The sequence below is a fragment of the Myotis nattereri genome, assembly GCF_964212035.1.
Source record: "Myotis nattereri genome assembly, chromosome: 8".
Classification (NCBI taxonomy): domain Eukaryota; kingdom Metazoa; phylum Chordata; class Mammalia; order Chiroptera; family Vespertilionidae; genus Myotis; species Myotis nattereri.
In genome coordinates this window covers 33,109,533-33,131,551 of record NC_138083.1, presented here as the reverse complement: position 1 = coordinate 33,131,551, position 22,019 = coordinate 33,109,533, and the positions used below count along the sequence as shown (strand labels likewise).

Below are 22,019 nucleotides of genomic sequence, written 5' to 3'. Positions count from 1 at the left end.
TCCTCCATAACAGGGGGTCAAGGAAACTAGGTTTAGAAGGGCCTAATAGGTGCATTAATACTTGACATCTACACTGATTCAATTCCAAGGAAGCAGTGGCCCCATTTTATAGATGATGAAACCGATTCAGAAGTTAAGTAATCTGCCAAGTAGCCAAGTGCGTGACAAGGGCAGGAATGAAACCAGTCCTGGTTAGCAACATCACACTCTCTTTCACTGTATCTCAATGTCAAAAACTCCCAGACTTTAGTGCTCCTCAACCAATCTTAAGTCATCCATCCCACTTCACATCCCTATAAACTCAATATTAAATTCAAAGTACATGAGAACTAAGTCATCTATCACATACGGTGTCGGTTGGAGAAGCATACTGCTCAGGCTGTAGGGACATTTCATTTGTTTAAATGTTTTTATTAAAAAAAAAAATTTAAAGACCTTCATGGCACAACTTCTTCCCAGCACAGTTATGTTTTAGTTATACCAATTACAATACAATTACAACCAATAAATCAAGGGGGAGAGGGGGAACTTCGGACTTCAAACTTAAAAAAAAAAAAAAGGGGAGGAGAGGGGAAAGCCCACTTCAAACAAAGTTAAAAAATACTAAAAAACCTTTTAGAGTAACTGCCAACACAACTGTCTTATATTGGCATTCCATCTCCTGCAATCTGATCAATGCAGACACAGGTAGTGCTGAGAAATAAAGTGTCCCAATACAAGGTATACAGATGAGGTAATTTACAACAAAGAAGTTGTTACTCTGTAAACCCTTGCCCCCCCACCCACCCAATTGGGTCTTTTTTTTCATGCTTTTGCAGTGACTCCTTAATTAGCATTTAAAAAAGTTGGTTTCTTTTAAAAGGCTCTTGGGTGGCATTTCAGAGTCCTCTCCATTTACCTTCAGTTTCTTGCAAGGTCTGATGCGTGTTAGGAGGTTCAGCTGCCTGCAGCTCCTCACATCAGCCTCTGCTACACCTAGATTCTCTGAGCTACAAGGGTAGGATGTGAAGTCTTGATTTACAACAACCCTCCTCCCCACCTAAAAAGAAAGAATTTATTAGTCATAGTGTCCTGTTCAAATCACAATCCAGTGCAAACGTAATCACAAATTCCATCTCTGGCACATCCGGTGCTTTTAGCTTCTGCACAAATTCAACATGGTAACCCACACAGCATTCTAGGGCATAAAAGGGTCAAGAACAATAAATATCCACTGTAAGTGGCCACAAGAAAGAAAACCACCTGCCACACAGAGTGTTCTCCCTGTGGTTGAGAAGCATTACACAAGGAGGCTTTAGCTTTCTCTAAAGTTCATCATTATACTCACTAAAGCCATCACCTTGATAAAGTAAGTTACTAGAGCCAATTTGGGTTACAAAGTTAGATTAAGTTCATTAGATTCAACTCCTCAAATAATTACATTTATCTATGATGCCCAGATGAGAAAGGCTTATGAATCTATAAAGGTAGGAGAATGGGGAACTAAGATTTTAGGCCTTAAAATATGTTGGAAGAATTTTTCCTAGTCCCCACAAGCAGCTACTGTAATTAAATTAACAGAAGATACAGAGCTGATGGTTTTGCTATTGTGCTTAAAAAACTAGGCTTCCTCAGTGAAGCACCTGATAAACTTAGGTGGTTGGATTACAGTGGAAAATCCACTTTACATACACACAAACACACAAAACTGGCGACTTTTCCATCCCCAATCCCTGCACTGCTGAGACACAAAGTGAATTTTATGGCAAAGGATCCTTAATCCCCAGAGACGCTTTGGCTTGTGGTGCTTTTTTAAGGCCTCTCTGCCCTGCCCGGTACCATGGGTCAAATGAGGGGTGTATAAAAATGGTGGCCTTAGGAAGCCTCCACGGTACAGGGCTGCAGGCCCCTCAGATGTGAACGTGAGACACCCACCCAGCGAGACCTTTACACAGGGAACTTAAATCTAACCTTGATAAATAAAACCAAACGTTTATTTACACCAAAGAATTCCAACACTGGATCTTTCACATATGAAGGACAAAGTATTATATATATACACACAGCAAAGGGTGGCAGGGCTGTAACAAGAGTTTATAGTTTCCCCACAATTACAGGTCTACCATTTCAGTTTCACTGGAGACAGTGGTTCTGCTCCTACCTCTCAGATACATTTACAAGACTGAGGGGCAGGCCTTCTCACTGAATGGCATGTGAAGAAAGGGGAAGATACGAGGGAAAGAAAGTGGAAAGCTTAAAATGAAAGTGTGGCCACATCTCCCATTAGCTCTTAAAGCGTTCTTAACATAAAACCTATATAGATAATGTTTGTTTTCTTTTGTAAAAAGCAATAAATTATACCCAGTAGCTAACTGAATTCAAAATGGCCAAGTCTCCTTCCAACTATAGAGTATGCTGGGAGACAAGAGGGGAGAGGACCAAGGTAAAGAGCCTGGGAGGGAAGGTTATTGAAGTTTTAAACTAAACTTATGAATGAGTTGGATTTAGGGTCAGGTCAGTAAGACATGATTCAGACTGAACAGAAATTTTCAGGACCTGTCAGCACTTCGGGTAGATTTTTCAGCATCTCAATGTAACTATAATTAAGACATATTTCCACTAGATTCACCAGGATAACCCCACTGAAGCACTTTGGGAATAAAGTGATGTAAATGACGAGCAGTACACTGCTTTTATAGATTGGGTCCTCCCTCCTTCCTTCCCACCTCCCTTGAAGAAGCTACATTTTTGTAATCTCTGGAAAAGAGCATGAGATACAAGCCCCCTGCCCCAAAGTGTGGGATGGTGGGTGAACAATGGCATGGGAAGAAATCTCCACCCAAATGCAGCAGCAGGAATTGAGGCTGGTTTGTCTTTGTGTTTTAGTGATGAGGAACTGAATTTGGAAGGGGAGAAAAAAATTTGTCCGTGAAATATTCCACTTGCAGGTAATTTTTCAGGGAATCCCCTGAGTAATGAAAAGTTCGAGTTAAAAAAAAAGAAAGAAAGAAAAAAAAAAAAAAGAAAATCAGCCTATTGTAATTCTTTTTTTATGACTGAACTACTATAAATCCACAAGCAACGGTTCAGACACGGTGCTTCTTAAGTATTTCACCCTCCCCGCCAGGCGCAAGCTGCATCAAGGAGAGAGTGGACTCCCCCACCTCTGCTCAGGCCTCAGGAGATAGAAGGGGCCTTTATTGCTGAGCGCCAGCGGCAGCCGGAACAGGCATCCCGAGGGGGTTGGCAGCAGCAATCACTGGTGAGCCTGCCAGAGGTCCGAGGGGTGAAGGGGTTGGCACTGAAGAAATCCCTGAAAGAAACAGATGAGGGTAAGTCTGAGACACCAACCATGGAAAGCTTAGTCACCAGTTTCCATAGCCCCTGTCACAAAAGTGACACACAAATAATTCTCTTGGTCTGTTCGATACATCTATGTCTCTGGATCTATTCTTGTTCATCAGTTTATGTTGTTCATTATATTTCACACACAAAAAAATTCTCTTTATTAAAGGCATCTCCTTTGCCAGATTTTTACAAATTAAACTGATTTCAAATTAAATCCTCACAAATTAAAATGGCAAGTTCTAATTAATTTAGGAGGTAAAGAAATCCATGCTTGGAGAGTTTAAGCAGTTTGACCAAAGGTAAACAGCTAGTAAAGTTGGCAACTATGCTTGGGTTCCAACCCAGGCCTATCTATGGGGGGACTGTGCAAATTTCCTGTTCTATAATCTGTGCTAACCTAGTGGCCACTAACCACATGTAGCTACTGAGCACTTGAAATGTGGCTAGTGTAACTACGAAACTGTTTTTTTTGTTTTGTTTTTTAACATTTATTAAATTTTGCTTAATTTAAATAGCCACCTGTGGCTAGTTATCACCATACTGAACAGCAGAGGGCTAGAGTAAAAACTCATGTGCTTAAATCACACTGCCAGCTAAAATTTCAAAAAAAAAAGTTATTTTTAGTGGAGAAAGGAGCACTTCCCACCTCTAAGCTAAAACTTTGAGGAAGTTCAAAAGAATATACAGTGAATAAACCTCCCCTGCCCTGTCACTATGGCACCATTTCTAGAGTATATCCTTCTAGAAATATTTTATGCATATACAGTAACACAATTTTATCAGAATATTCATATGGATACCATATATAGAAATGTGATTATATACTTTTGCCCACTCCTGGTCTTGGACATGGCTCTGCACCTTGCTTATTTTATTTTCACATTATCTTGGAGTTGGAGCTAGAAAAGAACACGAAACACTCATTCTTTTCTCTGGCTGCATAGCATTCCACTGAATGGATGTCCCATAATTGATTTGACAGTTCCCTACTGAGAGCTGTTTTCAGTATCTTGCTATTACAAATAAGGCTACGACCTCGGACATGCATCATTTTGCACATAGGCAAGATTCCCAGGTGATAAATTCTAGAAGGCAGCTAGCTCATTAACAGTAATTCTTCGAGGGTGTCTGAGTCAAGGACCTCACTACAAATGTACCCACGTGGATCTGCCTATATGTATAATTCTCACAATATGGGCCTATAATTTCTTTAGAATAATTGTGTACTCTGTACAAAAATTTGCTCTAAATCGTAGTGATTCAACAATACGGAAAAATAATTTCATATTTACAATTTATTAGGTACATGGTAATTGCTTCGGGGGAAAAAAAAAATCAAAGAACGATTCTTTTACTAATATACACCCCATGTGCAAACCCCATACCTTCTCTCCCCAATTTCTTTTTTCTTTTTGGTTCCCACACCAGGAGTCAAATCTCCCCAATTTCTTAATCTCATTTCTGAGGACCATGTCAACTACTGTCACTCTAAACTGTGAGATAAAAGGATCACCTTTTATTTTTCATGGCTTGTTGGGACATTCATGTCCCTCTGACACACTTGGGGATTCCTAGAAGAGCCTGTTGATAGCCTACTCAAAGTAGTGTCACTGAGGTATATCAGATGTCAAAAGCATCCTGAAGCCTCGTGGAGAGAGCTGCACAGGTTAGTATATCAATATCAATAAGGTAATCATAACAGAGAGAAGAGGAGGTTCACAAGAAATCAGGTCACAACAGGGACCAAATCAGGCCACAAAAACACAAATAAGGAAGAATAATTGACTTCTACTGCTTTAAAAAAAGAAAAGAAAAATTCACTAATGAACTGACCTGTCATCATATTGGCGCTGCTGACAGGCGTACTGCCTCCTGGCATGCTAGATGAGCCCATTCGAGCCTGGTCCTTCACAACAGTGTCTAGAAAAAGACAAAAATGTTAAGTTCTATTATGCTTAACGATTACTAATGATCTTAAAGCAGTCACGTTCATGCTTTCAATCTTATTTATATTCCATATAATTCCCAGAAGAACTTAAGGTGGCAAATGCCTTGTCTTCACCATGAATTAGATAAGTAATAGAAAATAGAATTATCTTTCCTGTCAAACTAGTAAAGGCAACCTCTAAAATTAAATGGTAGGAAGATGAGGTAATTATCCATGGTAGATCTAATTTAAAACAAAACTGATCCTGTTAGGGTTGAATAAGATAATACAATCTAATCTAGCCTAGAGTGATATATTAGCAGAGTGAAATGATCTTACTGCAACCCACAACTCAAGTGGTTAAGCATGGTACCAAATAGGCCAAAGTTATAGCTTGTGCAAATTAGTGCTATTACCATAGACTTCAGGTCATTCTTCTTCAGATACAGGAGACTGGGCAACCACATAATCAGTTCACTACAAAACCACTCCAAGGAATAATCCAATGTTGAAGCTAACATCACAGTGGAGATGGAGTGGGTCTAACTGACTAATTGACATTTTCACCCAGGACAGCACAGTTAGCTATATCACAAACCTAAGTCAAAGTGTTCATACAGTTAATATTTTGAAGCTTCCTTGGCTCTCCAATAAATTATAACCAGAGACAGGACAGATTTAGGGCTATCTATATAAAAGCCTAAGCGACCATCCGACCGTCCAACCAGTAGCTATGACGTGAACTGACCACCAGGAGGCAGATGCTCAACGCAGGAGCTGCAAGCTGTGGTGACTTGGCAGCTCGGCTCTAGAGTGACACACCTGGAACCAGAGAGGAGGGAGCCTGGTTCTGGGGTGTGTCACCAGAAAAGTGTCCTCTCACAATCTGGGACCCCTCGGGGGATGTTGGAGAGCCAGTTTTGGCCCGATCCCCACAGGCCAGGTGGAGGGACCCCACCCGCCAGTACAGGAATCCATGCACTGGGCCTCTAGTTCATTATTAGCTAACCTCTGAGAAGAGTCACTAACACAGTAAGAAAAGCAGTTTTTTTAGGAACAATCATGTATTAAGTACTGTCAGACAAGAATCCTTCCAACAATTCTCTAGGACAGTTGCCATCACTGTCCTCATTTGAAGAAAACAAGGATCACTGTGGGTGAAATAACTTTGCCATAGGCTAAGCAGAGCTGGGATTCCAACTCTCTTCTGGTGGGACCATGGGTCCACAGTTTTCTTCACAGCATATATTTTCCTTTGTCTTGTACAGTCTGCTGGGCAGGCCTGCACAGGCTCTATGGATTGAACAGTTGGACTCACAGAAATAGGGGTGTTCCATGGCTTCTCTTGCAGTGAGCCGTGACTGGTGGTCATATCGCAGCAGCTTGTCCAGGAAATCCAAGGCCTCAGGGCTGACAAGGTGCTGGTTTTCACTGTGGACAAAGCGTTCCCATCGCTTACGGGAGTGTCTGCAGAGCCAAAAGGGGTAACGAGAAATGAACAAGGGGCAGAGAAGCCCAACATTTATTTCACTCCTAAATTTTCCTTAGTGATTAGGAGCCCAGACACTAGCAAAAAGAAATCAAAACTCAAGAGAGCAGTTTTATAGCACTCTATCACTGGGGAGACAACCAAGCTAACCGGAGGGGCTGAAAACAGCAGTGTTGCACAAAAGAGAAATCTGGGTGCTCACAATTTTATAAACCATAATTCATGTTCCTTTACAATACTGAATACTTCTGCACAGCAAGGAGGGTCAGGTGGCTGGTCTAACCAGGCCTCTTTCCCATCCCCTCACACATTCCTGGCATCTCTGCCTTTGCATCAGGAAAGTCCACCTCCTGGTAAGTGGTGAATGAATTAGTATTGTGCCTAGCCACTATTTTCAGAGTCTGTTCATTGTCTGTCTGCACATTAGTCTTGAAACATACATTTCCAATTACTATTTATTTCTCTTGCAGTGATTCTCAACCTTCTGGCCCTTTAAATACAGTTCCTCATGTTGTGATCCAACCATGAAATTATTTTTGTTGCTACTTCATAATTGTAATGTTGCTACTGTTATGAATCGTAATGTAAATATCTGATATGCAGGATGGTCTTAGGCGACCCCTGTGAAAGGGTCGTTCGACCGCCAAAGGGGTCGCGACCCACAGGTTGAGAACCGCTGTAGAGGGTTTTGTCATTTGGAGAAGCTAAGTCAACTATAGCCCTTCTATTAGAATCTACATTTCATTACTTTTACAGGAATCCTCTGACAATAATCTCCACACCTGTCCTGTAAGTGAATTTGGGAAAACTGCCAGTCAATCCAGTGATTTTTATCACAGGGTCACCCAAGCAGCACCCTGTAGTACAGGACCAGTGATACTTTAGCAGTGCTGGCAAAGAGGATGTAACTATTTTTTTAAAATAGTTTTAAAGAAATACATTTTATTGGTTTTTAGAGAGAGAAAGTGAGAGGGAGAGAAAAATCAATGTGAGAACAAAACATCGATCACCTGCCTCCTGTACGCCCCCCACCAGGGAATCAAGCCTGCAATCTGGTATGTGCCCTGACCAGTAATCAAACCGGCAACTTTTCAGTGCGCAGGATGACGCCAAACCAACTGAGCCACACTGGCCAGGGTCATAACTATTTTTTGATGCATAGATTTTGTTTTATGACTCACCTGCCCAAGATATCATTGAAACGTGGATCTAATTCAATGTTGTATTTGTCAATATAGTCATATAAATCTTCTGTCCCCAGAACCTTGGCTATCCTCACCAACTAGGATTGAAGAAAGACAAAAACCCACACAACAATCATGTTACAAGATTAAATCAACAAACATCCATGATAGGATTAACAGCAAGGGATCATCGTGGCTACAAGGTATGAACATACACTCAATTTACTTCAGATTCCTGTGTAGCGTAGGAATAATTTCCAAACAAAACTCTCTAAATCAGAACTCAATGTGATGGTGTAAAAAAAGAAAAAACAAACAATGATATAACCGGGTTCCTTTCCCTTGAAACGTCTCCCAGATGAAGTCTTACGTTTGTACCCTCACAACCCAGCTAAGGGTGTCACTTCTTTTGGGACACTCCCCTTCCACAACTGCCTTTTGTACCTTGTCTGTTTCTATTCTGACATTTATAACTGTAACTTATTTCCTTGTATGTTTGAGTCCCTTACTAGACTATGAACTATTTGAGAGGCTGGACTAATCTTTTTTCTTAGTACTTTTATTGACTTTTTATAGAAAGAGGAAGGGGAAGGGAGAGATAGAAACACCGATGAGAGAAACATTATTGATCAGTTGCCTCTTGCATGCCCCCTGGGTTTGGATTGAACCCCAAATCCAGCATGTGCCCTGACTGGAAACTGAACCAGTGACCTCTTAGTGCCTGGATGGACGCTCAACCACTTAGCCACACAGGTCAGGGCTAGACTAAACTTGAAAGAAAGAAAGAGAGAAAGAGAGAAAGAGAGAAAGAGAAAGAGAGAGAGAAAGAGAGAAAGAAAGAGAGAAAGAAAGAAAGAGAGAAAGAAAGAAAAAAGAAAGAAAAGAAAGAGAGAAAGAAAGAAAGAAGGAAAGAAAGAAAAAAAGAAAGAAAGAAAAAGAAAGGAAGAAAGAAAGAAAGAAAGAAAGAAAGAAAGAAAGAAAGAAAGAAAGAAAGAAAGAAAAAAAAGAAAAGAAAAGAAAAGAAAAGAAAGCCCTAACTGATTTGGCTCAGTGGATAGAGCGTCAGCCTGCGGACTCAAGGGTCCCAGGTTTAATTCCAGTGAAGGGCATATACCTTGGTTGCGGGCACATCCCCAGTAGAGTGTGTGCAGGAGGTAGCTGATCGATGTTTCTCTCTCATCGATGTTTATAACTCTCTATCCCTCTCCCTTCATCTCTGTGAAAAATCAATAAAATATATTTAAAAAGAAAAAGAAAAAAAAAAAGAAGTCTTCTCCAACACTGCATGGCGCCTTATAAAGACTTTTGATTTTAACTGATCTTCAAGGGGAAGTGGAGCTAGTTTAAAAAACATCGTCTATACTTCTGACATACACCAACTCAATCCATATAAAGATACAAAAGGAGCCCTAGCTGGTTTGGCTCAGTGAATAGAGCGTCGGCCTGTGGACCAAAGGGTCCCAGGTTCGATTCCGGTCAAGGGCACATATCCAGGGTTGCGGGTTCGGCCCCCAGTGGGGGGGGCGTGCAGGAGGCGGCCAATCAATGATTCTCTTTCATCATTAATGTTTCTATCTCTCTCCCTCTCTCTTCCTAAAATAAATATTAAAAAAGAGACAAAAGGATCATAGAAATACCATATATAAATCAACATGTTGAAGAAAATATTCCCAACTTTACTGAAAACTCACATTAAAGGATTCTAAGGTAATGTCCTATTTTACATGTATAATTTACAATAAAACAAGCAAACAAATCAAAAGACTAGGGGGAATACTCAGTGATCTCAAAAGGCTAGACGGTAGCTCCCAAAACACCAATATGAGGATCAATGTTGGGCTGACTGAATAAGCCATGAATTGAAAATTATTCTAGGGTCTCACTCTAAAAGATTGGGATGGGCATCTATATTTTAGCAAAATCCACCACAGTTTCTACTAAGTAGCTAGATCTCATCATCACTAGGTTAGCCCAGTAAGTTGCCTAATGAGAACAACATGTATCACCTGATCGTAATTGTCATGTCCATGAAAAAATGGCTCCTTCCGAAAAATCATACTTGCCAGCATACAGCCCAAACTCCACATATCCAAACTATAATCGTACATCTGCATTGAAGTTAAAAAAAAGTAAGTTATAAATGAAATAAGAATAAATTATCTTGTACTTTCCAAATAAAAAATTACTATTTTAAAAAAAGATCACTAAAATGTCCAAAAACCAATAACATCTTTATATATATTTTTTCAATTTTTTCTTCTATGCATTTCCCCCATTTTAAAACAACCTGTACATACTATCTTGAATTACCTTTTTCACTCACATAAAAACATCTCAAGTTGTTAGCTTCTGGAAACCTTTTGATGTTAACATTATTTTATTGCATAAATGTTTCAGAATTTAATCTTTAATTTCCCTATAATAGGATAATGTTTTGTTTAATAATACAAATAATTATAAATAATATCATAAAGAATATTTTTGGCCCTGGTCAGGTTGCTTTGTTGATTATAGCATCATCCTGATATGCCAAGGTTGTGGGTTCAATCCCTAGTCAGGGCACATATAAGAATCAATCACTGAGTGCATGAATAAGTGGAACAAAAATCATTATTTCTCAAAAAAAGCAATACTTTTTTTTTTTAAAAGAAAGAATATTTTGCTCTAAACGGTTTGGCTCAGTGGATAGAGCATCGGCCTGTGGACTCAAGGGTCCCGGGTTCGATTCTGGTCAAGGGCATGTGCCTTGGTTGCGGTCGCATCCCCAGTGGGGAGCGTGCAGGAGGCAGCTGATCGATGTTTCTCCCTCATCGATGTTTCTAACTCTCTATCCCTCTCCCTTCCTCTCTGTAAAAAAATCAATAAAATATATTTAAAAAAAAAGAAAGAATATTTTTATGCACAAAATGTTCAAACTCAGGGTTATATCCTCAAGATCCTAGAAAAATAATTTCTAGGACAGTCTTAACTTTTTAAGGTATCTGATAACATCTGGGAGGACTGGGCATGAAAGGTACTCCTAAGGATTTTGTTTCTGTGAGAAGAGGGCTTTTTTTTATTTTTATTAAATCTATATTGTTCAGATTATTACATTTGTTCCTCTTTTTTTCCTCCCCCATAACTCCCCTCCTTCCAGTTCCTACCCCACCCTCCACCCTCACTCCCCACCCACTGTCCTCATCCATAGGTGCATGATTTTTGTCCAGTCTAGAAGAGTGCTTTTTCAGTAAAGAGAAGGTCTTTATATATAGAACTGGAGGCCTGGTGCACAAATTCATGCACAGGTGGGGTCCAGCTGTCCCGCTCGGATGGGGGCCGATCAGGGGTGGGGCCGGCTAAGGCAGTGGTCGGCAAACTGTGGCTTGCAAGCCACATGCGGCTCTTTGGCCACTTGGGTGTGGCTCTTCTACAAACCACGTGCGGGTGCGCATGTACAGTGCGATTGAAACTTTGTGGCACATATGCAGAAGTCGGTATTTTGTGGAAGAGCCACACTCAAGGGGCCAAAGAGCTGCATGTGGCTCACAAACCCCAGTTTGCCAACCACTAGAAGGGGCCGCTGGTGGTTGGCAGGCTGGCCCCACTCCCTATCAGGCCGATTGGCCAGCTGCAGTGGGCGTCATAGCTACCGGTGGTTCCAGTCATTCTGGTGTTCTGGTTGCTGGGTTTAAATATATATACCAGAGGCCAGGTGCACAAAAATTTGTGCACTCGGGGGGGCGGGGTGGGTCCCTCATCGTGGCCTGTGCCCTCTAACAGTCTGGGACCCCTCGGGGGAATGACCACCTGCTGGCTTAGGCCCTCTCCATGGGGGATTGGGCCTAAGCTGGCAGTCAGACATCCCTCTGGCAGCTCGGAAGCCCTCGGGGGATGTCCACTTGCCAGTGGGGAGCAGGCCTAAGCTGCAGTTGGACATCCTTAGCGCTGCTGAGGAGGTGGGAGAGGCTCCGACCACCACTGCTGTACTGGCAGCCATCAGTCTGGCTAGTGGCTGAGCAGAGCTCCCCCTGTGGGAGCGCAACTACCACCAGGGGAAAGCTCCTGCATTGAGCATCTGCCCGCTGGTGGTCAGTGTGTCATAGTGACCAGTCATTCCTAGTCGTTCTGCTGTTAGGGTCAATTTGCATATTACCCTTTTATTAAATACGATAGAGTCCTGGTGTATGAGTGGGGGCCGGCTGGTTTGCCCTGAAGGGTGTCCTGGATCAGGGTGGGGTCCCATTGGGGTGCCTGGCCAGCCTGGGTGAGGGGCTCAGGGCCGTTTTCAGGCTGGCCACACCCCCTTCAGGGAGGGGACGTGGCCACGGCCCCCAGCCACCCAACCTCCCAGTGGAGGCTGGCTGGAAGCAAGTATCTGGGCTTTATTTATCTTCTATAACTGAAACTTTGTTGCCATGAGCAGAGGCCACAGCCGCCTGGGCAACCAAGCCTCCTGCTTGCTCCAGCTCCGTGGCTGCTGGCCATCATCTTGGTTGGGTTAATTTGCATATAGTCGCTCTGATTGGCTGGTGGGTGTGGTTAGGACATAGTGAAGGTACGGTCAATTAGCATCTTTGTTTTTTATTAGTGTAGATAGATACAATTTATGAAAGTCTTGAGAGCATTTTGTAGTTTAGTCCTTAGGTTGGTTAAACCTATTCTCTGGAGTTTCTAAATAGAAAAGGTTATCTTTGGTGTACTTTTTCTTCAGTTAGGATCAAATGAAGATCTATTCATATTCTATGGACATTATGAGAATAAAAACATAAATTACAGTAGACGAACTGAGGTAATTCATATTTTACATTTGTGTAAAAGGGACAGCCATGGACATGTATAAGTAACCTACTCAAAATGAGAATTTTTGCAAATTATGTACAAAATAAGCATAGAACAGAAACTTTCTTGTTAATTCTCAATTGAGGATATTTTTTTCCATATTAGAGAGAGTGGAAGGGAGGGAGGGGCGGAGAAAAAGAGACACACACACACACACACACACACACACACACACACACACACACACTGATTAGTTGCCTCTTGCGCATGCCTTGACCTGGGCTAGGGATCAAACCTGCAACCCAGGTAAGTTCCCTTGACCAGGAATCAAACATGCCACCCTTTGGTTTTGGGCTGACGCTGTAATTACTGAGCGACACTGACCAGAGCTAAGACAGAAATTTTATTTGCCGTTCTCTTCTCACCTGATAGTCTACAAGTAGCTCAGGACCTTTGAAGTATCGAGAAGCAACTCGGACATTATATTCTTGGCCAGGATGGTAAAATTCAGCTAAACCCCAGTCTATTAGCCGTAGCTGAAAGAAAAAAAAGATAGAATAAATTATAAGGACTTTATTTTCCAAGCTATTCCGTACATTGCAGCGGTTCTCAACCTGTGGGTTGCGAACAATGAAAATACATTCTGCATATCAGATATTTACATTACAATTCATAACAGTAGCAAAATTACAGTTATGAAGTAGCAACAAAAACAATTTTATGGGTGGGGGTAACCACAACATGAGGAACTGTATTAAAGGGTCGCGGCATTAGGTAAGTTGAGAACCACTGCTACATTGCCTTTAGGGTACTCTTAAAAACTAGAGGCCCAGTGCACGACATTCATGCATAGGTGCGGTCCCCAGGCCCGGTTGGCGATTGAAGTGCGAGTGTCTGGCGTGGAAGGGCAGGTCCCAGCTGACCTTTGGGTCCTGGGCAGTACCTGGGCCACCAGGCCCCTGTGCACCCTCCTCCACCTGAGTCACGGTGCCCAAGTCCCTACGTGAAGATGTAGTGAGCATGCCCAGACACCATGGGCCGGGGCGTAGCGTGGGCCTCTGGGCTGCCCAGTGGTGCCACACAGAAGGTGGGTGGGCAGTGCGCTCTCCTCTGGCAGGCCTCGCAGACCGGCTCCTGCGCGAAACTATGGGGAGCCTGACTGGCCTCTGTGGCATGGCTCACCAGGAAGAGGCTGCGCGGGTGCAGGGCGGGCTCCTCGTGGGTGCCCAGAACCTGAGTGCGGGGACTTTCCCAGGGGAGGGTAGCAGGGGGAGTTCAAGCAAGCTTAGTGGACATCCCGCATTTTCACTGCACCTCTGTCAACCCTGCCCCCAGGTAGCTGGCGAGAGGTCGAAGCCCCCCGCCCAGGTGCCACAGGAGGTTGGTTGCTGCCACCCACCCCCCAGTACCCCGTCCCAACCCAGAGCCCTGCACCGATTGGGTGATGGGGGCCTGCAGCAGCTCCTGTGGTAAGCGTCTGCCCCCTGGTGGAAAGTGCACGTCATTGTGACCGGCTGTTCCATCGTAACAGCCAGTTAGGCTTTTATATACATAGACGAGAGGCCCTGTGCACGAAATTTGTGCACTTGGGGGGTGGGGTCGTCCCTCAGCCCGGCCTGCACCCTCTCACGGTCTGGGAGCCCTTGGGGGATGTCGAACTCATGTGAGTCAGACATCCTTAGCGCTGCCGTGGAGGCGGGCGAGGTCCTGCCACTGCCGCTGCGCTCACCAGCCATGAGCCCAGCTTCTGGCTGAGTGGTGCTCCCCTTGTGAGTATGCACTGACCACCAGGGGCCAACTCTTGAATTGAGCGTCTGACTCCTGGTGGTCAGTAAGCATCATAGTGATTGGTCAATCATCGTTTGGTCAATTTGCATATTAGCCTTTTATTATCTAGGAAGATACCAGCCATGTCACTTTAAATTAAAACCCCTTCAGTGACTACCTATTATATGGGGGGTGGGTGGAAGGGGGAACGTCAAAAGTAGATTTACAGTTTTCATATGGAAAAATGTAATACAAGAATAAATAATACAGGAATAAACTGTGATTCACATACCCACAACTGTAAACCTAGTTTTGCCAACCCCTGTATTTAAAATGAAAATCGAACTTTTTGGAAAACCCTGTTTAGCTTGACAGATAGTTCTCATGACTTAATTCTTGTGCTCCAGGGAGACCCACTGAAAAACAATTTCATTTTGTGGTTTCTGCAAATTTCTTAAACTGCTCAGCTGAGTAGAATGTTTAGGCTTTTCCTAGACTCCTATTGGTTAAGTTAGGTCCTCACTGAAGTCTTTTCTAATTATCAAGTACGACCAACCATTGCCTTTAGTCCCTCCCTGAACCTCAAATATATTGCTTTAATAGAACCCACAAATCTTTAAAAATATTTTTTTGGGGGGGTGCTGAAAAAGAGGGAGAGAAGGGGAGGGAGAAATTTGTTGTTCCACTTATTTATGCATTCATTGGTTGCTTCTTTTATGTGCTATGACTGGGGATGAAACCCGCAACCTTGACATATCAGGATGATGCTCTAACATCAGTGGTCGGCCAACTCATTAGTCAACAGAGCCAAATATCAACAATACAACGATTGAAATTTCTTTTGAGAGCCAATTTTTTTAAACTTAAACTAGTGAATGAAGTAAGAGAAAAGCTATACAAAATGGCCTTTTACCAAAATGTATCCTGAAAGTGGAAAAAGTACTAGCACAGTCAAGAGGCAATCTTATTTTCCCATTGTGTAAAACATAAGCATGATTTGAATTGTGGGTACTAGAGTATGACTAATTTGTCACTGTTAGCTAGGTACAGTGTCTTCGTTGTTTTGGTGAACAATGGGAATTACAACAAAAGGTATGAAAGTATATTTTTTTAAAAAATATATATTTTGATTTTTTTTTTTTTTTTTTAACAGAGAGGAAGGGAGAGGGATAGAGAGTTAGAAACATCGATGAGAGAGAAACATCGATCAGCTGCCTCCTGCACACCCCTCCTCCCGGGGATGTGTCCGCAACCAAGGTACATGCCCTTGACTGGAATCGAACCTGGGACCCCTCAGTCCTCAGGCCGACACTCTATCCATTGAGCCAAACCAGCCAGGGAAGTATAATTATTTTTACAGTCTTTCTCTCCAACCCCTTAAAAAAAGTGCTTCAGAGCTATCCCTGAGCTTTTTTTTTTTTAGCAACAAGTATTCCCAGATGAATATTTCTGGACCCATGGTTTCACACACAGCATATCAGCGTTTCTTACTTATACCCTCTAGCTCAGCGGTCGCCAACTGGTGGTCCACAGACCACTGATGAGGTCCGAAAGGTTGGCGACCGCTCCTCAAGCCCATATCTTCTACCAGCTATCTCTGCCTCTCTGATCACCTAGCAAACATCTCAGAGCTAAACCTAATTATTCCCCTTCTCCCACAGCCTCTGCCTTTACCCTGGACTCTTGTCTCCCTTACACTCAACATCTATCTAATCTGTCAACAAATCTTGTTGGCTCATATTCTGACCACCATCATCACTTCCACTGCTACTGCCCTGGTTCATGCCACCACCATCTCTTGTCTGATGTACTGCAGTAGCCTCTTCTTCTAACTTGTCAAGCTGCTTTCACTCTTGCCCTCTATTCTCTACACAACCAGAATGATCCCTTTTATTATTTTTTTAAAAGTATATCTTTATTGATTTCTGGGAGGATGGGAGAGGGAGGGATAGAAACATCGATGAGAGAATATCATTGATTGGCTGCCTCCTGCACACCCCTTACTGGGGATCGAGCCCACAACCTGGGCATATGCCCTTGGCCAGAATTGAACCTGGGACCCTTCAGTCCACAGGCTGATGCTCTATCCACTGAGACAAACTGGCTAGGGCCAGAATGATCCCTTTTAAATGCTTTATATTTTTAAAATTATTATAAATTTATAGTAAATTGCGAATTCTGTGTACCCTTCACCCAACTTTACATTTCCTAATGGTATAACTCAAAACCAGGAAACTGACATTGGCACAGTCCACAGACAGACCTGATTATTCACTAGTTTTACATGTTTGTGTGTGTGTGTGTGTATGTGTGTGTGTAGTTCTATGTAATTTTATCATGTGTAGATTCGGGTAACTCCTACCATAAGATACAGAACTATTCCATCATCACAGATGTCCCTTTTGCTATTACTTTTCCACTTTCTAACCCCTGGTAACCCCTATTCTCTAGCTCTATGACTTTGAGAATGTATTATAAATGGAAAAATCAGCACAACTTTTTTACTCCCACGCAGCATGAGATCCAACCAAGTTGTTGCATTATCAGTAATAGTTCATTCCTTTATACTCCTGAGTAATACTATTCAGTAATAAGACTACATGATATAGATATACCTGTTTGATTAAACATTCACTCACTGAAGGACATTAGCCTTTCAATTTTCTTTTTTTTTTAAAAAAATAGTCTTTTCAAATTAATAAAGAGGGAAAGACAGAAACATCGATATGAGAGAAACACATCGATTGACCGACTCCTGCATGTGCCCTGACCAGGGCCCAGGAGAAGCCTGAAACCAAGCTACCTGCCCTTGACTGGAATCGAACCCGGGACCCTTTGGGCTACAGGCCAATGCTCTATCCATTGAGCCAAACCAGCTAGGGCCTAATTTTCAACTATTAGGAATAAAGCTGCATTCATATACAGGTTTTTATGCAGACCTAAGGTTTGGCTTCTCTGGAATAAAAGACCCTGCTGGATTGTTTGGTAAGCATGTTTGTTTACACACATTTGTATTTGTATTTGTAATATGTCTTTTCTTTAAAATTGATTTTAGAGAGAATTGAAGGGAAAGAGAGAAATATCGATGTGAGAGAGAAAACATTGGGGACCGAAAACACAAACTGGGCATGTGCCCTGACCTGGAATTGAACCGGTAACCTTCCAGGGAACGGGATGATGCTCAACCAACTGACCCACTCCACCTGGCGCTGTTTGTTTAGCTTTTAAAGAAACCAACAGACTATAAAACAATAGGCTGGCAATTTCCAAAATGGCTGTGCCACTTTACATTCCCACCAACAATGTATAAGAGATTGAATTTTTCTGCATCCTTGCCAGCATTTGGTATTGTGCTGTTTTTTAAATTGTTCTAATAGATGTGTAGTAAACTTTAAAAATGCCGAGTGAGAGCTTGTCCACCCTTTCCGCAAACCCTGCAAAAGCTCTGCATCTTTAGAGAAAAGTTCTGACAATATTTATTTAAGGTTTTACATGACCTGGCTTTCTTTATCTCTCTCATCCCACTCCCACTCCCTGTCTCAACTGTATATCCTTGCCACTATTCCAACAAGCCAGGCACATTTTTGTCTCAGAACTTTGCATCCTCTACCTGGGACATACTTCTTCCTAAGGTTGCATGGCTGATGCCCTCAAGTGTTCTTTAAATGTCATCTTCCCAATGAAATCTTCCCTTTACCCCTTGTTTAAAACCACAACATCCCCTGCTCTTTCCTAGTCCTGACTTATTGCTCTTCCACATCACTTTTAACTTTCTGGCCTACCAGCATACCTGCAAAGGCAAGCTCCTTATGGACAAGAATTTTTTACTATCTGCTTCAAGCATATATCCCCTGCCTAAAAAATTTAGTTGAATGAACAAATCCTGTACATCTCCAAAGTCTACAACAGAGAGTCATCACTACCTACAAAAGGTACGCTTGGTTATCTTACAAAACTGAAATATTATAAAGCATGAGTTCAGTAGAACTCTCATTAATAGCACTTGTACTTGCTAAATATTTCATCTACTTCACAACTGTGCACACTTAATTCTCACATTAACCTAGTGGCATGCAGAGCAAATATTATTATACCTGTTGTACAGGTAAGAGAGAGGAAGCAAACAAGAAAGGAGTTTCCCAGATACTAGTTATTCAATAAATAAAACCAGAAGTAGTGTTCTATGCCCAAAACTGATTTGCCCACTATTCTAATGTTTCCTTCTTGACAGTATTCTTTTTGTTGTTGTTAATCCTCACCTGAGGATATTTTTTTCATTGTTTTTTTTTTTGAGAGTGGAAGGGAGAGGGAGAGAGACAGGAGAGGGAGAGAGACACAGAGAAAACATCAATGTGAGAGAGACACATCAATTGTTTGCCTCCCGCATACTTCCAGACTGGTGCCAGGAATGGAACCTGCAACCCACGTACGTGCCCATGACCAGGAATTGAACCTGTGACCCTTTAGTGCAGGAGCTAATGCTCTATCCACTGGACTACATTGGCCAGGGAGTCCTTCTTGATAGTATCATTAGGAATATGAATAAAGGTTTAAACATTCTGATTAGTTAATTTATTCATTCACCAAATATGTGTCAAGTGCCTAATAGGTACCAGGGACTGTAACAGATGCTAGGGATAAAGTGTTGAGGATGGGCTGTTCACTCTATCAGGCAGGAAAAGATTTGTCAGTCTATCACATTACCTTTCTGTGCTCATGATCAATCATGACATTATGGGGCTTCACATCTCTGTGCATAATTCCCATGCTATGACAATAATCCAGGGCCTGTAAGAGAAATAGGTAAAAACAAAAACAAAAGCTTGCATAAGAGTGATTTTCTAGTTAAAGCCTTTTACTTTTCCTCTACAGTTTTCTTTCTAGTCTCAAAACACCCCTCGGACAAGCATTCTCACAGCTATTTCTCAGACTTGCTCAAGACCCTAAAGTCAAACTCATGGCCTCTGAACTTCAAGTTCTGTTCTTACACAGTTGTTACAACATCCTTTCTTTACAAAAAGACCCAAAGTGACACCAATTGCATCACTTCCAATTTTTCTCCCTTATATAAAGCCTGGATTATTTTCATAAGCATAGGCCCCTCAAAAGAAGAAAACTGATGTATACTACAAAGTGTTCTTCAAAGAACAATAATTCTTTAGCAGCTAAGTGTTTACAGTAGAGGTCCATGGCCCATATATTGCCTGATGCCTGTTTTTGTGAATGTTTATTTTACTGGAACACAGCCACACCTATTTGCATGTTGTCTGTAGCCGCTTTCGTATGACAACAGAGCTGAGTAGTAGCTTGAGAAAGACCCTATGGAACACAAGGCCAAAATTTTTACTGTTTATCCCTGTACTGATGCTTGCTAACTCCTGATTTATGACATCAAATCTAATTTGAAAACCATGTCCAAACTCAAACTAAGGTGAACTGAGTGGTACAACCTTTGGGATTTGCTAATCCTGGCTTTTAGATCAGCTGATGTCATTGGCCAAATTCTTGTCCTTTTTAAAGGGCAACTTGAGTTCCTATGGTTCCTAGGACTAGTCGGCATATCCTTAACTTCAAAGTCCTGCTTGCCACAAGACTGCATGAACCAATGGGAAGATCAAATATCTCTACTGGCATCGTCAAGGTACTTCTAAGGTTCAAATAAAGGCTTTACATCAACCCTCATTTAATAAGAAACTTTAGCCAACTCTTAGCAATTTTCTCATATATAAAGTTGATCTTGTGACTACTAGGAGGAAGATAATTTGGTGATCCCACTTTAGAAGTCAAAGTCCACTCTAAATCAGCAATCTCTAAGCAGTGATTTATGTAATCTTAAAACAACAACCCTTTGACAGCTGAGGAAGTTTCTTGTTTTACTTGTTCAATTTTAAGTGAAATAAAGTATACCAGAAGCCAACACATCTGGAGATATTTTTACAAGTTTGAACAATTTAACTGTTAACTTTCATAAGAGCAAAATTGAGATTACAAATATTTATGGGGCCCCAGCTCTCTTCTAAATACCCTTTCCAAACGATTCTAAATTATATTCCTACTAGACCCTATTCCAGGGGTGGGCAAACTTTTTGACTCGAGGGCCACAATGGGTTCTTAAACTGGACCGGAGGGCCGGAACAAAAGCATGGATGGAGTGTTTGTGTGAACTAATATAAATTCAAAGTAAACATCATTACATAAAAGGGTACGGTCTTTTTTTGTTTTTTAGTTTTATTCATTTCAAATGGGCCGGATCTGGCCCACGGGCCGTAGTTTGCCCACGGCTGCCCTATTCCATACCCTTTACATTAGCAGAAGAGTTCTGATGCTATTAACTTATTAAAAACTTACATGAAAAGGCCCCTTCTTTCAACATATTTTAAAAGTTAATTCACTAGCTTTTGTATAGTCATTTGAGTTATTTAACAAAGGTAAGATCAATCTAAAAGTATTTAGTATTCAAAGTTCCCTTACCTTCAGAATCTCATACATGTAAAACCGAATATCATAGTCTGTTAACGTCTGGTATAATTGCTGTTAAAGACAAATGCAACATTTGAGCCATGAAATAGTGCTAACGGAAGGCAATTTCTCATCCTCATTTGTAGTAATTCAAACCAAGACTTGGCTCATTTGCCATCATTCCAAGATCTGTATCTACACCAGTCTCTACTTCTTCAACATAACATTCCCTTTAAAGAGATACGCTGAGTCTTTAACTCTATATGCAAAAGTCAAGAATTACTTAACTTGTATTTCTGAAGCTAAAATTCAATGTTGGGAATATACCAGTTTATCTAATATGCATTGATATACATTTGCAATTAATTTTGCTTTTCATTTACCTCCAGACCTTCTCAAAAAAGGCATTTTGGCAAATACACAGCCTCCTTAGTAGGAAACTACCTCATCTGCAGATCACCAGTGAGCATGCAGATGGCTCGCTGCCAAATCTGTCAAGCCAACTTAACAGAATTATTCCTCTCCCAATTTGAAATAAACTCTGAACAACTGTTATGTATCCTTTCCAGCTTCCAAAGAGTTATGGTCTTTAAAAAAACAAAAAAACAACACATGCACATGCACATGTCATTAAATGGTTAGTGACATCATCTGACGTTTTCTTTGAAGTTACTGCTCTGTTTCTAAAACAGTTCCTTTTTTCCTTATTTCAGCAAAAGAATTCACCCATTTATTGATACCTAAAATTCTTCATACTGAATTGGTTCAAAGGCGAGTCAAATACCTTACAATTTGAAACTGAAGAGTGTGTCTGTATTTTTTTTTGTACTAGAACTGAGAATTGTTTGAAGTAGGCCGCTGGATGGGCGGAAAGTCAGAGATCAGTTGTAGAGGTATGTGTCGTAGCAGAATTTACACCACCCTAACCCAGAGGAATCCTAAGGTATAAGAAGACTTTGCTTTTCATACACAACACATTCCTCCTTGAACACTGCCATTTCAAAGTAAAATGCCCACGGACAGATCTTGACTGAACATGTGTTATTGCTTTCATTACGTTTGACATCAGGGGAAACTTAAATGAATGGTAAAGGTGGTGAAAAGTAAA

General features: G+C 41.6%; 1 protein-coding gene across 2 annotated transcripts in view; it reads right to left on the bottom strand.

Moving 5' to 3' along the window:
* Nucleotides 1-386: 386 nt before the first annotated feature.
* The window catches only part of CSNK2A1 (casein kinase 2 alpha 1), a 61,265-nt gene continuing 39,632 nt past the window's right edge, over nucleotides 387-22,019 (bottom strand). For both annotated transcript variants that reach the window (XM_081096859.1, XM_081096858.1), the window contains 8 exons: nucleotides 20,924-20,983; nucleotides 19,157-19,240; nucleotides 13,111-13,221; nucleotides 9,934-10,035; nucleotides 7,925-8,025; nucleotides 6,573-6,721; nucleotides 5,161-5,247; nucleotides 387-3,292 (listed from right to left, as the gene is read on the bottom strand). In XM_081096859.1, the coding sequence (XP_080952985.1) occupies nucleotides 3,177-3,292; nucleotides 5,161-5,247; nucleotides 6,573-6,721; nucleotides 7,925-8,025; nucleotides 9,934-10,035; nucleotides 13,111-13,221; nucleotides 19,157-19,240; nucleotides 20,924-20,983 (810 nt within the window). In that variant the 3' untranslated portion in view covers nucleotides 387-3,176. The remainder of the gene's footprint in view (nucleotides 3,293-5,160; nucleotides 5,248-6,572; nucleotides 6,722-7,924; nucleotides 8,026-9,933; nucleotides 10,036-13,110; nucleotides 13,222-19,156; nucleotides 19,241-20,923; nucleotides 20,984-22,019) is intronic.